Here is a 15,392-nt window from a genome sequence, read left to right on the forward strand (position 1 = left end):
CAAAAACAGAAAAGAAGAAGAAAACCACTACACGATCAATAGCGAACGCAAGGTCAGTGTGTCCCCGGGGTAACAGTCACAGCGGGAACCAAAAAAGAACATGACCAGCTCCAAGACACACGGCCCTTCCCCATCAGAAGCTGATGAACTGATGCGACGTCAGCTTGTAGCACTATGGAGCTACGATGCGGCCTACACAAATCAAGGACCATACCCACGCTCACGCTCAAGTTGAGTGTTGCGTGGCTATCGAAGGCTTAGGACAGCCGGTCCCCTTCTCCCAGACCTGGGCCGAGTATGAGCGATCATCATCCTTTCTTGAACATCTGTTTACCGGCTGCAGATCGAGTCTGAAGTGCGACATTGGGCTTGAAGAACAATAACATTCCTTCCACACACATGCGCGCGCCTTTTGAATTCATTTGCGCTTCACAGCTGCATTCGGCCACTAGAGGCTGATACTGCTCCCATCGTTGGCCCAGTCGAACGACAGCAGCCCCAACGGACCTGCTATTACAGTAGTATGTGCATACAAGTGTGGCGTAGGGCTTGGCCCGTCTGGTTGGCCAGCACAGAACATGGCAGATGGGATGCCTCGTTGGTGGGGCAGGTTGGGTTGCTGGGCCTGCTCAGATCAGTTCAGAGTTCAGAGCATGCCTGGCAACATCGTACTACTCGGTCTGTACAAACATAATCGGAGCCAGCCAGCCACAGGGAAGAGGGCATGAACGCAAACCGTTCGCCTCTCTCTGTGCTCCGTACCCTAACCACTCGCGCATCGGCAGTTCATGTCTGGCCATCGAATTTGAAGCCACAATGTCTAACTCTGACAAAAGAGCTTAGTGGAATGAGTGCAGTGTACTCTGTACACCAAGCGCTGGTCGCCTTCAGTCGGTGATAAACCAGTCAATAATGTTCAGCAGTATTTCCGGCGGAGCTCAATGCAGTGTTCCCAAGGCTATCGTGGTAAACACTGGAACACCGAGACACCTGAATCGTAACACCTGAATTGTGACACCTGTCAGGTCAATTAGACTTACAGCCAAGGACACAGTCTCAGGGAACAGGGTGTCGCGAAGATTTGTTAGTGGCATTATTAGCCAAAAGCCTTGGCAAATGCAACTCTACCTCTGAACCACTGATATTTGTCAAGGTTTTCAACCTGCATACCCTCGTTACTTTTTATTCCAACACCGTGGGATTGGGTACGTCGTATGTGCACCGAAAGCAGTGTGGGACACGCCGCCGCCCGCCTTGCATGTTCCGGCGCCATCTATCCTACATGATCCTGGTGTACGGAGTACATAGCATGGCTCAATCAAGATCATCCGAGATTTGCTACGGCAACGGCCGTCAGAAAATTCATGACATGAAGCAGTACCCCCATACGCAAAAATAGAGAACTTGGCCTTCCGCATGATTCGGCCCCCGTTTGGATTTGACGTCTCGCGACTTGTGATACACAACTCAACATGACATGAGCTCCAGCAGAGCGACTCTATGCAAATAACTACATAGCCTGGGTGTGACACTTTGACCATCATCGTGGTTGACCATTACAGGCTTTCGTTCGAAAGATTTCTCAGCTGGTCGTTCGTGCAGATATCCGGGGCGCCGACGCCCGCCGCTCAAAGGAAGTTAATCTGTGCGACTAACCGTTCGGCATTGGATCTGAACCTAAGCTGTACACCCCTCTCTACAAGATCCCATGTCTCAAGTGTAAGCTTTTGATCAGAGTCCAGTCAGGTGTCCACTCCTCTCCAATGAGACACTGTGTTTCTGGACGGGGTTGATGATATAAGTCACTGCCGCCCGAGACTACTCCCTAATCGCACTCAATCGCTTCATGGAACAGTTCTGCTGTTAAATTCACCTCATATAGTACTCTAGAAGAACTCAAGGGTTGTCCAATACTGCGGACGTCGCCATGACGGAGAAGTACGAGGCGGCCGCCTCGACATTGGACCCCAGTGCGTGTAACCCGGCTGTGGAGAGCCGAAGGAAGCGAACACTGGGCAATGTTCGGTTGATGCATCACGATACAAACGCCATGATTCTGGTACCAACGCCGTCATCAGATCCCAATGACCCATTGAATTGGTATGTTGTTCCTGTCATAGTCTCTGGTGTCAATTGTCAGACTGCCTTGGAGCGGTGCGCTGATTCCCTATTTTGTCGCAAAGGCCAAGGTGGAAAAAGAATTACATTGCGGTAGTTCTCTGCATCGCCATCGCCATGTGTAACTTTCTTGCGGCTGGCCCAACTATTGCCATTGTCGATACCGCTATTGACTTCTTCCCCGATGCTATGAAGACCAATTCCCTAACGACTTACGCCATTCCCAAGGTGGCGTACTTCTTCACTACCACTGCCCTGCTTCAGGGAACCGGAAATCTCTTCTGGGTACCAATGGCCAACAAATGGGGGCGTCGACCGGTGTACATCTTCAGCTACCTCATCTACTTTGGAACTTCAGTCTGGCTCATCTTCGACAAATCGTACGGCGGCTTCCTCGCGGCAAGAATTTTGATGGGGTTTGGTGCAGGCGCGGCAGAAACGATTGCGCCAATTTCCATTGCTGACGTCTTCTTCCTCCATCAGAGAGGACGCATCATGTCGTTGTATACTTGCTTCCTGTCTATTGGCGTTGCCGGTGGGTTGGTAATCTCCGGCCTGATCACTATTAACCACACTTGGCGGACAATTTACCAAGTCGGCTCTGCTCTCGTTGGATTTGTTCTCCTGCTGGCCATTTTCACGCTTCCCGAGACCGCCTATCCTCGAGAAAAGGTCGTTGATACACACTCCGCGGGTCCGACTGACGAGAATCGATCTCGTGGCTCCTCATCATCTGAAGTGGAAACAGGTTCCAAGACTGTCCCCAAGAAGCGCACATACCTCCAGTCACTCAAGATCTTCTGTGGAACTCTGACCGAGGAGAATTTCTTTCAAATGGTGATTCGTCCTTTCGGACTCATTCTGCTGCCGCCTGTTCTTTGGGCTGCTCTTGTTCAAGCAGCTACAATTGGATTCCTGGTCGCCGTGACATCCAACGTTGACCCAGCCTTTGAGCAGACGTATTATTTCAAGCCGTATCAAGTAGGATTGTGCTTCATATCTGCCATTATTGGGTCGTTGCTCGGCATCCCGGCCGGGGGGCATTTTGGCGATATTGTGGCGGACCATCTTACCAAACGAAACGGTGGAATCCGCGAGCCCGAGATGCGACTCCCAGCTGTTTCGTTGTCTGTCTTAACATCCCCGCTGGCGCTCGTCCTGTACGGAGTCGGTATTGAACACAAGCTGCATTGGATATGTCCGACAATAGGGCTAGGTCTTTGTGGGTTGATGCTTTGTCAAGATGGCTCGAGGAGAACGATGGCTAATCAAATTTACCAGTGAACTTTTCCATCACCCAAGCCACAAATATTTGCTTGGTGTACGTCATCGACGCATATCGACCAGTTGCAGGCGAAGTCACCCTGGCTGTAATGGGGTTCAAATGTGAGCGTTTATCTGCAGACCAACTTGACGCATGGACGGCAAGGTTAACAATGAACAGCTCTCTTTGGTTTCTTGTTGTCATTTGAGACAAATCCTTGGATCAACGCGAGCGGCTACCAAAACGCATATGGGGCCATGGCTGGTATTTCCGCAGGCGTTCTCATCTTGTGGATTCCTTTATACTTCTGGGGCAAGAAGATCAGACATGCGACTTGGAAGTGGAGGGTGTTGTCGTTTATACATTGGAATGACGATCGTGAGGTAGGAGAATAGCAGGAAATTTTGTGGCTTCCATGTATGTTGTGCGGACTTTGTGGATTTGGCATGTGTGGTTGAATCAAAGTTGCAGCAGGCGTTCAGACGAAGGAGTACTTGTGTACCAAAGAAGTGGTGGCGATGCAGGAAGCTTGGTGGAGACGCGGGGCCCCGCACTTTTTAATGGGACTTGGGAAGTTGGGAGGAGACGGCTGAGCATTTGCATATGCAGAGCGGGCATGGAGCAAGCCGTCGAGAACAGGGGCATCTGTGCCGACAACGGTCCCCCTCACTGGCGCCCCAGTCTCAACTCTCGATAGACTATCACGCATCTCTGAGAGCTCCCGGCATGGAGCAAGATAGTAGAGCCACTGCCAAGGCGTGCGATGCCTGCCGACGGCGTAAGCTGCGGGTATGTTGAGCATGGTACTCTCTCACATTGGCAGGACGAGAACGCTGACAGTTGGACAAGTGTCGACGGGGTATTTCAGAGTCCTTGTCGGATCCTAGGTGCATTAGATGTGTGCGTACAGGGCTGCAGTGTACATATAACGATGAGCGACGACCAAGAGGACCAAAAACGGGAAGGTGAGTAGCTACAACGGGCAATGTCCATCCAGCCTCATCCAGGGACTCATATGATGTGGTAGTCGACTGAGAGAGCTCCGGGCCTCCCAAGCGATTGACTCTGGAGAACAAACGCCCTTTCTGCCTAGTTCATCACGCCCCAGCCCTCCGGAGATCACGGGTTGGGAAGAAGAGATGTCTGAGGCCGGTGGACGTCGAGACCAGTCCACTGACCCTGTGCCGTATGAGTTCTCGGAAGATTATCTCGATAAGGTTGACCTCGAGCAAGCACACGGCGCTGATTCTATACCGCATGATTTTGGTCTGGACCAACTGCTGTTTGTCACACCGGATACTCTCCCATTTGATCTCGAGCCGGCCGCCCCCGTCTCCGCACTCCAAGAGTCCGAACTTAGTGTCACCTCTGCTGCAATCCTACATGGAAATAGTATCGACATTTCAAAAGACGCTATTGTTGCTCAGGTATCACAATGTTTTTCTGCAGTATACCAGCGCTATCCGCTATGGCACCTGGACACGCTCGTTGGCAAGATTGAGCGCGAGGAATGTGCTACCGATAACGAGTTCCGTTCTACCTGCCTCTCGATATATCTCCTCAACGAGTCATCCCTATTCCGCAAAAATCCACATCACGGCTCAACTCGCCTTTTACGACTAACAGAAGAGCTTGAAACGACGCGCGCTCACTCCAACATCAACCACTTTGCCGATTGCCCATCCACGGCGTCTGTCATTGTATCATTGGTATTGTTTATTGCGCACAGTGTGACTGATAGACATAACCTCGCATTCTACTATCTGAATGAAGCGGCGGGGCTGCTTGGCCTGGTCGACATCGACGCCCTTGACTCTCTCGAAAGAGCATTGTACAGACGCCTAGAAGCCATCCTGTTCGTCACAGAGTCCGCATCAATGCCGGTCTACGGAAAGCTACGAAAGAACCGAATGGTTCCCTGTCCCGAGAACTTGGGCGCCCTCGAATCCTCAATGCGGTGGTACACGGAGCAACACCGGCCAACTTGCACACTGCCGGCAGCCCTCTCCGATATCCACCTCGGCTCTCTGGACAACAAAGCCGTCAACTTGCTACACGCCCTCGTATGCCTGTACAACGCCACGACAGCCGATGAAATCTCCAAAGTATCCGTCCCCAGTCCCGCCGTGTCCGAAATCATCGAGCAAGGTGTCCTCGGGAGCACATCTCTCCAAGCAGCCGACGTGGATATAACACGCCAGTGGCAGCTCTGCCTCCGCTGGCGAGACGTCTTGTCGACTCGCAAGTCCAAGTCGTGCTCTCGGTCTACTCCTGGGGCGGCATATACGCTCCAGATAATGGGACTCACGGTGCTTCAGTACAGTAGGGCACTACGACCGGGCGAGTGTAGACTCGTGGGGCACGGGAAGTTGGCGAGTCTTGCGACCGCGATTCACGATATATCCTCGAATTTAGGCATTCTCGCGAGTTGTTCAAGTGTTATTGGGGACTTGATCCGGACAGTGTGTGAGACGGATTATGAGGGCTTCTTTGCGCCGCAGCTGAGTTTGGTGCAGCTGTGTATCGAGACGGTCCCTAGGCAGCTTACGTTTGGGGAGCAGGATGCGCTCGTGATTGACGAAAGGCAGTGACTACCTTGTGTGATTTTCGATCAACTTCACTTGTTTGAAGCACTCTTTTGTTTTCCGAGTCATTGATTGCACGTATTGGAACTGCACAACGCATCTGCCCGATACACGCTGGAAAGGGGTTTTATTTCTCATTGAAGTAATAGCCAAGTTTTCAATCTGTTTAGAGACCAACGTGAAAGAGAGAAAATACTACAGCGAGTTCAAAGCATAGTCTAGAATTCTTGCCTGGTTTCTGAAAAACTGCCGAGCAACATGCGTTGTCGGCGGAAACAACAATCCATGCGGCACGCCGGGAACCACGTCCAGCTGCGAGTCGATCCCAGCGTCCCTAATCCGGAGAGAATATGCAATGCCCTCGTCTCGAAGAAAGTCCCTTCCCGCGACAGTGATATGCACAGGGGGGTGGTTGGCGGGTATATCGGCACTCAACACCGACACATGGGGGTTGAGACTCTTGTCTCCCGCGTATTTCCCTATGGGCCACGTTAGTCTTGAGACCTGCTCGCCGTCATGTCGGAATGCCCTACCTATCAGGATGGCCGCGGCGGCGGTTCCCAGCCCTGCACCGAACTTGTTGCTGCTCGACTCATCGGCCTTGAGTGTCATCGGGTACAGCTGCGGATGACAGGTTGCCGGCACGACTAGGTTGACGTGGCGGATACGTGATTCCTCGTGCTCTTCCGCATCGCGAAGTGCCACTGCGGCGGCGAGGTTGCCTCCTGCGGAGCAGCCCCATACCGCGATCCGCGCCGTGTCGATGCCATACTCTTGTGCGTGGTCGAGGGTCCATTGGACGGCCTGATAGCAGTCGTTGAGGGGGAGTGGGAATTTGTGTTCCGGGGCGAGGCGGTAGTCCACGTTTATGACAATGGCTCTGAGTTCTGAAGCGAAGAATATCGCCAGGTCTGTTTCGAGGCGTTATTAACATGCAAACTGTGTGCCTTCTAGGCTAGCTCACTTGCCTTCGTCTACTTCGGGATAGCCATGAATCCAGCCTCCACCATGATACATGATAAGCGCGGGCCTACTAGGCACAGACTGCATGTCTCCTGCGGCGGGAACATACACCCTCACTCTGAAAGTGGCATCATCAGATCCATAGGTAATGGACACGTTCTTGATGGCAATTTTTGCAAGGGGTCGTCTGTGGCAATCTGCTGGCGGGCCTCGGGGGAACTTCATAATCACTTCATCTACCCATTTCCTGGCAATTTTCTCGTCAAATGGGTCTGCGAGGGCGGTATTTGCATACGGAGGCTTGGAGATGCCCTGGTCATGTTAGTGACGAATCGTTGGAATGGAGCTAAACTTGTAGTAGGCTCGGGTTGGAGTCACCTGTATGTAATCTTGGTCTACGGCCTCAATGATGGATGAGTTCTTGTTCTCTTGCAGACCCATTTTCTCAGCCTCGGCCAATCTAGCTATGGACTCGCGGAGAGTTGCCTCTAGGCTCGAGTTCGGGGGATCTGATGCAGCCACGGCAGCCATCGTGGTTCGGTTGGAGTACAGCAAAAATGCTCGAATCGAAAAGAAGCGCTCCAGAAAGTGAAGGATACACAGACAATAGACCGCAGAATATGAAAAAGTACAATAACAGAAATCCGTCCACATAAATACGTATACGCCCAGACGTTGGAGATGCTGACCTCGACACTCGGCGTTTAGTCCAGATATCTCCCCACGATGTGGCGCCGCCACGCGGAGTCGGCGTCTTGCTCGGAAGCAAGCTCGGGGAAACTTGGTTGACTCGTTCCTGGGCGAAACCACCCAGGACACGGGGTAGCAGCATGGCGATTGCAATTATTGATTTTGTCAATGGATTTGTTTCATTTGGGCCACAGCTGATGACTTGCGTTTGTCATATTTAGCTAGTGGTCTGCTGTTGCTGCGTTTCCACATTAGTTTGTGGTGTAGTTGCCTACTTCAACAAACATCTTCCTGCAAGTTGACGCACCCATACTGTAAACATGGACACAGTCGAGTCGAAGGAGGTAGCGACTTCTCATGTCGATGATGCGTATGTTGCCAAACAGTCCATGGTGATGGATGGAAATGGCCGCTGGTGGAACTGGCGCGTTATTGCGAATCGTGAGTCCGCCGGTCCCTCCATCCACCCAGTCCGGTTTTGATCATCCGTCATTGACTTGCTTCGTGCTTCAAGTCGTTATTGTCGGTTTAGCAATGGGGCTATTCGGCTACGACAATGCCTTCGCCTCGCCTCTCGTCTCGCTGCCTTTATTTGTGGAGAGATATCAGGGCCCTGGATTCCAGGGAGCTCTCGTGTTTTCGGTGAGACCGAGCAGGTCAAAGACAGGAAATGGGAACTTGATGCTGACTGGTGGGATATAGGCTAGAAACTTGAGCCTCATCATCTGCATACCCCTGGTTGGAGCGGCCTGTGGTGCCTTTGCAGCCATCCCTGTACAAAAGCATCTTGGCCGCAAGGGGGCGTATATACTCGCATATTCACTTCTTTGCGTCCCAAGTTCGATATTGCAGGTGTTTGCTCCAAATTTAGGGGCCCTTGTTGTTGGACGTTTTGCAAACTGTACGCAACCATAACCCCCACAACTCCTCTTCTCTTCACTACTAAGTTCTTGTTCGGCTTCAGACGTGGGCGTCAGCATCCTCACGAACGTCTGTCCCGTTTACCTATCTGAACTGATCCCCGCCCACTTCCGCGCCAGAGCTGTCGGATTCACTGTTGCCGGTAGCGGCGTGCTCTCCGTCGTCGCCACAGTCGTCGTATGGGCCACGGAAAAACTTGGAGACCAGTGGCAGTACAAGATCCCGCTCCTCGTCCAAGCTGTCTTCCCTGCCACGCTCGCCCTGCTATCTCTTTTGCTGACGGAGTCTCCTGTCTGGCTGCTCACCAAGGGGAGACATGATGATGCCCGAAGGAACCTGCTCCTGCTCCGCGGAGCCAACGCTGCTCTTGTTGAGAAAGAACTTGCCCTGGCGGCTGCTGCTTTAAAGTCGCATTCCGAGCAGGCCAATGTGAATGTATGGGAGATTCTGAAACCAGCGAACCTCGAGAGGACAATTTCTGCGTCTGCGCCGCTGTGCCTGAGTCAGGTCGGCGGCCAGATTCTAGTTTTGACGTATTCGACGGTTATTCTGGTACAGAGCGGCGTAGCTGATCCATTCAAGATCACAATCATCATCTTTCTGCTGCAGTTTCTGGGAACGCTCATTGGACCATTTCTACTCGACAAGATTGGGCGGCGGCCGGTTGCCTTGGCGGGCTTTGTGGTTTTATTTGCGATTGACGTTGTGTGCGGTGCGATGGCCTGCGCTGGGCTGGCAACTCAGTCTCAGAGGATCGGGTTGGCCGCGCTGTGTATTGTCTTCAGCTTCACCAACGCCACTTGTTTTCAGTCGATGTAAGTGATGTCCCTGTTCATATAGCATGGGAGTGTACATGGGTGGTACATGCGAACTGACAAACGGATAACAGCGCGTACGTCTTACCAACGGAGGTTCCGACATCACGACTTCGTGAGTCAACCATGGCTTGGACCACGTTTTGGAGCTACACTACGGCTATTATTACCACATTTGCTGTTCCTCAAATCACCAACGCAGATGCGTAAGTGTGCCGTTCCCCCAAACCTGACATACGTCGGTTGGCTGACAAGGTCCGTCTGATAAGGGCCAACCTGGGAGCAAAGGCTTTCCTCATCTTCGGAGGCTGCATGTTGATAACGTTGGTTTGGTCGTACTTTTACTTGTGAGCTTACGGCTAAACCGTCGCCAGAGGTGGTTCCCAAGTCCTGACCTTTTTCGTAGGCCTGAAACATCAAACCGGACTCTTGCGGAGATCGACGAGTTGTATGCTGAAAGAATTCCGAAGCGACACTGGAAAGGTTAGTGGTTTGCATGGTAGTGACGGACTCGTGATATACTTGAGCATGCTAATCATTAGCAGGGTACAAATCTACTGCAAACGAGATTGATAATGACAATGCGGACCGCTAGAGATTTCATGTTGGAACATTGAAGCCAGAAAGAAGATCAGTGGGAGGAGGGACAAAGTAGAGTCTCCACATGGCTGTAGCGCAATGTGACATGGAACATTGAAGCTTCAGCCAAAATTTGAAGTTGCATGTGAGTCTGGTCAATAGCTCAAGGCCATGCGGCGGAAGCTAGCGGACCGGACATTATTGGAGCCTGTGGATCCACATGCGGCGATGCAGCGGCGTGCACTCTAAGTACTAATCATGCTGCAACCACGGAGTAAAACTAGTATGTAGGACCGGTAGTAATGAAGCTCAATAAACGGCAGGGAGGGCTAAAGTTGAGGCGAGCACTCTAATTACTCCGTAAGAGCGCCTCAAAATTACTGCCTGGCGTCTAGAGGCCGAGAGGGGCGGGCGCAGGGCACTTGACCGCGAGTCTTATGACAGGCCACCAGCGCTGCACACTGACGCAAGCGTGATCGCGTGCCCAAGCTTCCCCTCTCCAATGCGCGACGTCTGCAATCATCTGCGAACAGAGGTCGTGCGTCTTTGCTTGTTGGCTTGTTGGCCATGGCCTGATGGCCCAAGACACTGACTGCTGTGGCTGGGCTGAGGCCCTCGAGTTGCAAAATTTAAAAACTGGTCCCGGGGTCTGGACAGTCAGTGGACACAGGACGAACCCATCCGGGCGGTCAACGGCGCCTTCAAAGCGTCTGGTCGACTGGTCGTGTGTTGGTTCGAGTGGCTCACCTAAGCTCAGGCCCGCCGTGCCGCCGACAACGCAACCCGAAACCTCGTGGCGTGGCGAGCTACACATCTCACCTTGTTGCATAATTTCGGGCACATCGTCTTGGGGCTCAGTCTTTTCTTCCTCTTTCCCTTCATTTCCCCCTTTCTCTCTTGTTGCCTGCGCAGCCTACACCACAACCCAGGTTTGAAGACGGCCTCATGTTCCAACATGTCGAGTCCTCGAGGCGGGTCCAGCCCCGTCCATAACGACCATCATCCAAGGCGACCAGAATCTACATCTACAACTTCACATGCTAGCGGTGGCCCACGGTACTGTCGTTGGAAAACAGCAGAGTTCCATGATCAAGAATGTTCCCGGTACTTTGACTGCCCTTCTCACGTAGTTGAACGGGAGATCTCCGAGTCAGATCATGTAGAGCAGAGTCAGCGAGCCGATAGTCCAGAAGCAGGACCGAGCGCCGGCATACAGATCAGCGACACTGAAGATGCACCTCGGCGTCCCTCGACCGATGACGAGAGTAACACACGACCCGAGTCCGGCTACTCGCATGTGCAAACGCAGACTGCTTTAGAGTCTGAAGCATCCGCAGCCCACCGCCAGTCTGCCATACAATCTGCCTCACTCAGTACCACCCAGTCCGCCGACGAGCATCAAAACGAGCCCACGGTGGTTCTTCCCATTCGATCGTCTTCTATTCCTATTCCACCACCATCACAAAGTCGAGAATCTGCTGTCCGCGAGGAAGCAGCAAGAGCACAAATGCACAACATGCCAGACCCAAGGGTTAACTGGGCAGACCTTGAGTCTCGTTATCGAGGCGCATATCTGCAGACGGCTCATGAAGGCGAACACCAGGCCATGGAGACTTTGCCTCGTACAATGATACGCCCACGGGATGTGCACCGCCCTCCTGCTCCGAGCAGGCGGCGCGAATCTGAGGGCAGACGGGCATCTCAGGATCACCGAGTGAACCGACCTAGGGGCGACGGCAGCGTCACACCCGAATTTGTGCTCCCTAGGTGGCAGCCAGACGCAGAAGTTACCTATTGTCCTATTTGTCATACCCAGTTTAGCTTCTTCGTTCGCAAGCACCACTGCAGGTACGCCATCATGTTTCCCAGGCTCCGACGGCGACGATTGTGGAAGCTAATACAGATATAAAGAAAATGCGGCCGAGTCGTCTGCGCCACATGCTCCCCGCACAGGATTATCATACCGCATCAGTACATTGTGAGGCAGCCGGGATCCGATATCTCGATGCCTCCCAGCTTGCTTGTCGACGCTATGGGGGCTGGCTATCTTGACGTCAATGGGTTATCAGGAGGCGAGCGCGTACGGCTCTGTAATCCATGTGTACCAGACCCCAACACGGCACCACCTGAGAGTCCGACACCATCTATCGGGTCTCCGCGATCACCACATCAAAGATCGCGTAGCAGTTTCGGACCTTCACATGGCGCCGGACATCCATCAAACAGATACGGGGCTGTATTTACTGGAGGAGACAACCGCGACCCTCTGCAGTACCATTATGCCAGGGCCAGGAGCATCACCATGGTATGTTTTGTTTTCTTCCACCTTTAATAGCACGACGAGGCGGATGGCCTTGGCTAATAGTGGCGTGCACATAGAACCCATCCGTCCAGAGTTCACCTAATCTCGCTCCATCCAGCCATCGTATGAGCGCGCCGCATGTCCATCCATCCCATCTAGAGCGCTTTTTAACCGCCGGCCCGTCCAACATATACCCATCCTCCTCACGCCACAGACACAGTTCATACGGCTACGGAGAAATCTCATCATCATCATCTCGACAGCGCGCCCTACCGCACCCTCCTCAAATTGCTGAGGAAGACGAATGCCCTGTGTGTCACCGAGAGCTCCCCCTTCGCTTGTTGCCAGACTCTGAAGCCCTTCGAGAAGCACACATCAACAAGTGCATCCGGGACCACAGCACATATGGCAGTCTCCGTCCTCCTGAGGGACAAGAATCGTCGGCGCCGCCAATGTTATCTCGCAGGACCGGCATGTACATATACCCAGCGACAGAGAAGGACTGCGTCGATGACGCAGAGTGTACGATATGCTTGGAAGAGTTTACGGTGGGGATACCCATGGCTCGATTGGAGTGTCTGTGTCGATTTCATAAATCTTGCATATCTGCCTGGTTTGTTAACCATCCCGGTCGATGTCCGGTTCATCAGCATGATGGATTTGGGTTCTAGGCATTGGCAGTACAATGCCCCCCCCTCGGATCGCCGTTGCAATTTAACACTGCCACGCAATCCTCTCTTATTGATTGCGGGGAATAGGTTTGGTCATTTCAGTCGTTCATGGTTCGTTTATAAGGCGGTCAATATTCTAGGCTTAGTGACTCCTCTCATTTCGGATGCGATACATTGGCGCTATCGCTGGGGTTGTCAAAGCTGGGCGTTTTGGGGAGGATTCGTATCGGGATTATATGGTTGGCGAAGAGCGAGACTGAGATTTAGAGTACAGAGGGTCAGAACTGCATCTCGAGTGTGAATAAATGATATCAGTAATAATGTGCTTGACTACATATGTAATCAGACGCAGCCAGCTAGTGAACAGTATTCGGCGAGTTGGATGTATTGTGCTAGGATATCGGAGGTGGTCGCTTCTCCAACAAAACAAAACAAAAAATATACATATGGAGTTTTAGGTAGGCATTCGACCCGACTACCTAGGTACTTAAGTAGTACGTACCTAGGTATGTAGGTAGGTACCTAAAGTGGCTATGCATCACGCATGCTGCTGTTGGACATGGTTCCGTGTGCCGAGTCCCAGCATCATGGTGAGCCGGAACATCTAATACTAGTAGAAGACTGCATTGTTGCGCAAATCAAGGGCTCAAGGACCGCCAGACCAGGCGTCCGTTTCATCAATATCGACTGTGGAGTAAAGATCTGAGTACAAGGGTCGCACACATGGGCTAAAGGTTGATGCGCTACACCAGACGACCTGGTGGCCGTGGTGGCGGGTTGTAGGTGAGATGACGATCGGCCAGGGTCTCCATTTTGAGCAGACATGGAGGACACAACGGCGTGGCTGACTGCGTCGAGGGATTTCGACATGGAGACTGGCTCCCGCAACCTTGTTGGCCTTGTTGGCGCTCGTCGGCGCTCGTCGGCACAGTCAACCAGATACTGTAGGCTCAAGTTGTATATACATGCTAGTACTAGTACGTAGACGGTACAGAGGAGGGTGAAATAACATTGACCAGACACGTGCATGCTCTTGAGCTTTGCTGCTGGTTTAATGTTCAGCCCCGGCTCCATACAGTATCTGCCTGGAGCATGTGCAGTTGAGAACACTTGAACCAGTGTGCAGCAACTTTAGAAGCGCCACTGCGCTACTCCACAGACCAGCCAGCCAATCAGCCCCTCCAGCCCCGCATGCGCCGCACTAGAGACGGGGAAGCTTGGCTAGGGAAGGCTGTGGCCGATGGGGCATCTCGTCAATGTTCAGCAGGGCCGGGGCCGTCCAAGCTGGAGGTTCCAAGGATATCTGCGAGGAGCTGGACCAGGCTGCATACAGGTAGCTAGGGTGCTTCGTGGGAACCGGAACGGTACGGAGAGCATTCAAGAATAATTTGAAATACTACTATGGCGTCTGGTGGCTAGACATGGCCGTGGGAGTTGTAGTACGGACGGGATTAGTACGGACGGGATAGTATGTGCCTGCATGGACAGGCGGCTGTGTGGAATGCATCAAGCAAGATGCGTAACTATTTACCATCGTAATTTATTTAGTATTTACATATATTTTATTCTACCGTCGACCTTTTTAGAAAACCCGCGACGTTGACTAGCTCCTAAAAAGGAGATTGCTGCTGGGGCAGTTGGACGGAATAGCGGCTTGGCCGTTGATGGAGCTTGATACGGCCGTCCGTTGCCCATGATGGAGGAGCATGCTGGGGCATGCTGTGGCCTGCTGGACCATGGTCAGCGCCAGCATGCGAGACATGCCAGCGAAGGGTTGAAACAATCTTGTATCGAGGAGGTACGTACTCCAGTACGAGTAGAACAAATGTCACTCGGTCTTGATACTTCTACGACTAGTAGTAGAACAGCTGACCCTTGACACTTTTCGGCTGCACAGGGCACCCAACTCAGTAAGGGCTTCAGTTGAACCGCTACGTAACTATGTACTCCGTCGCTCCTCCCAAATCCGATCACCCAGGGAGCCACTTGAACATCGAACCTCGATCCACTTTGCAGCTCTCCCACGGGCCAACCTTGGAAGTGATCCATCACGTCCGTCTTCTCTCTTCACACCAGACACCAGACTGGCCAATTGGTCCAACTGCCTTTCGCTCGCCACCCCCCTTCTGCGATTCTATCTGCTGCTTGTTCCTCTCGGCTCCTCTGAGCTGTTCTTCGTCTGGTCCCCAAAGGCAAAAGCCCCCATGGCTCAGTTCTTCTAAATCCACCCCCCGACCCCAACTCGTTATTCTACATACATTCTACATGCAGTGTTGTGGGTTCAGGGTTCCCTCCCGCCGCCTGCATCACTCAAGCCGCGTCTAATTTGCTACGTAGTACTACAGACTTCGAACCAAGTAGCTGATAGCTGGTCCAGCCACAGCAATCGCAATCCCCGGCAGACCACTTGAGACTTTGCAGAATCTAGCTTTGTTGTCCAGATTCTTGTTCAACCAGACCAGACTCCTCGTCCTTCACAGCCCA

At 52.6% G+C, this 15,392-nt stretch overlaps 4 protein-coding genes across 4 annotated transcripts; 3 read left to right on the forward strand and 1 right to left on the reverse strand.

Annotated features, from left to right (window-relative positions):
* Positions 1-1,927: 1,927 nt before the first annotated feature.
* Positions 1,928-5,973, forward strand: cpaT_0 (MFS transporter cpaT; the record flags this gene model as incomplete). Its single annotated transcript, XM_014693756.2, has 7 exons — positions 1,928-2,100; positions 2,184-3,340; positions 3,400-3,504; positions 3,563-3,765; positions 4,064-4,171; positions 4,232-4,347; positions 4,410-5,973. The coding sequence occupies 7 exons, from the start codon at positions 1,928-1,930 to the stop codon at positions 5,971-5,973; spliced, it is 3,426 nt and encodes a 1,141-aa protein (XP_014549242.2).
* A 189-nt stretch (positions 5,974-6,162) lies between these two features.
* G6M90_00g012820 (uncharacterized protein) lies at positions 6,163-7,461 on the reverse strand (the record flags this gene model as incomplete). The annotated part of the gene is made up of 4 exons (XM_066129736.1): positions 6,163-6,446; positions 6,501-6,878; positions 6,936-7,242; positions 7,309-7,461. 4 exons carry the CDS (start codon positions 7,459-7,461, stop codon positions 6,163-6,165), a joined length of 1,122 nt encoding a protein of 373 aa, XP_065985912.1.
* Positions 7,462-7,940: 479 nt separating this feature from the next.
* Positions 7,941-9,951, forward strand: G6M90_00g012830 (uncharacterized protein; the record flags this gene model as incomplete). Its single annotated transcript, XM_066129737.1, has 8 exons — positions 7,941-8,061; positions 8,135-8,262; positions 8,323-8,521; positions 8,585-9,356; positions 9,431-9,562; positions 9,626-9,703; positions 9,763-9,839; positions 9,902-9,951. 8 exons carry the CDS (start codon positions 7,941-7,943, stop codon positions 9,949-9,951), a joined length of 1,557 nt encoding a protein of 518 aa, XP_065985623.1.
* Positions 9,952-10,890: 939 nt separating this feature from the next.
* Positions 10,891-12,908, forward strand: PIB1 (E3 ubiquitin-protein ligase PIB1; the record flags this gene model as incomplete). The annotated part of the gene is made up of 3 exons (XM_014693752.1): positions 10,891-11,783; positions 11,847-12,240; positions 12,315-12,908. The coding sequence occupies 3 exons, from the start codon at positions 10,891-10,893 to the stop codon at positions 12,906-12,908; spliced, it is 1,881 nt and encodes a 626-aa protein (XP_014549238.1).
* Between the last annotated feature and the right edge of the window lie 2,484 nt (positions 12,909-15,392).

The sequence above is a fragment of the Metarhizium brunneum genome, chromosome 1 (assembly GCF_013426205.1).
Source record: "Metarhizium brunneum chromosome 1, complete sequence".
Classification (NCBI taxonomy): Eukaryota; Fungi; Ascomycota; class Sordariomycetes; order Hypocreales; family Clavicipitaceae; genus Metarhizium; species Metarhizium brunneum.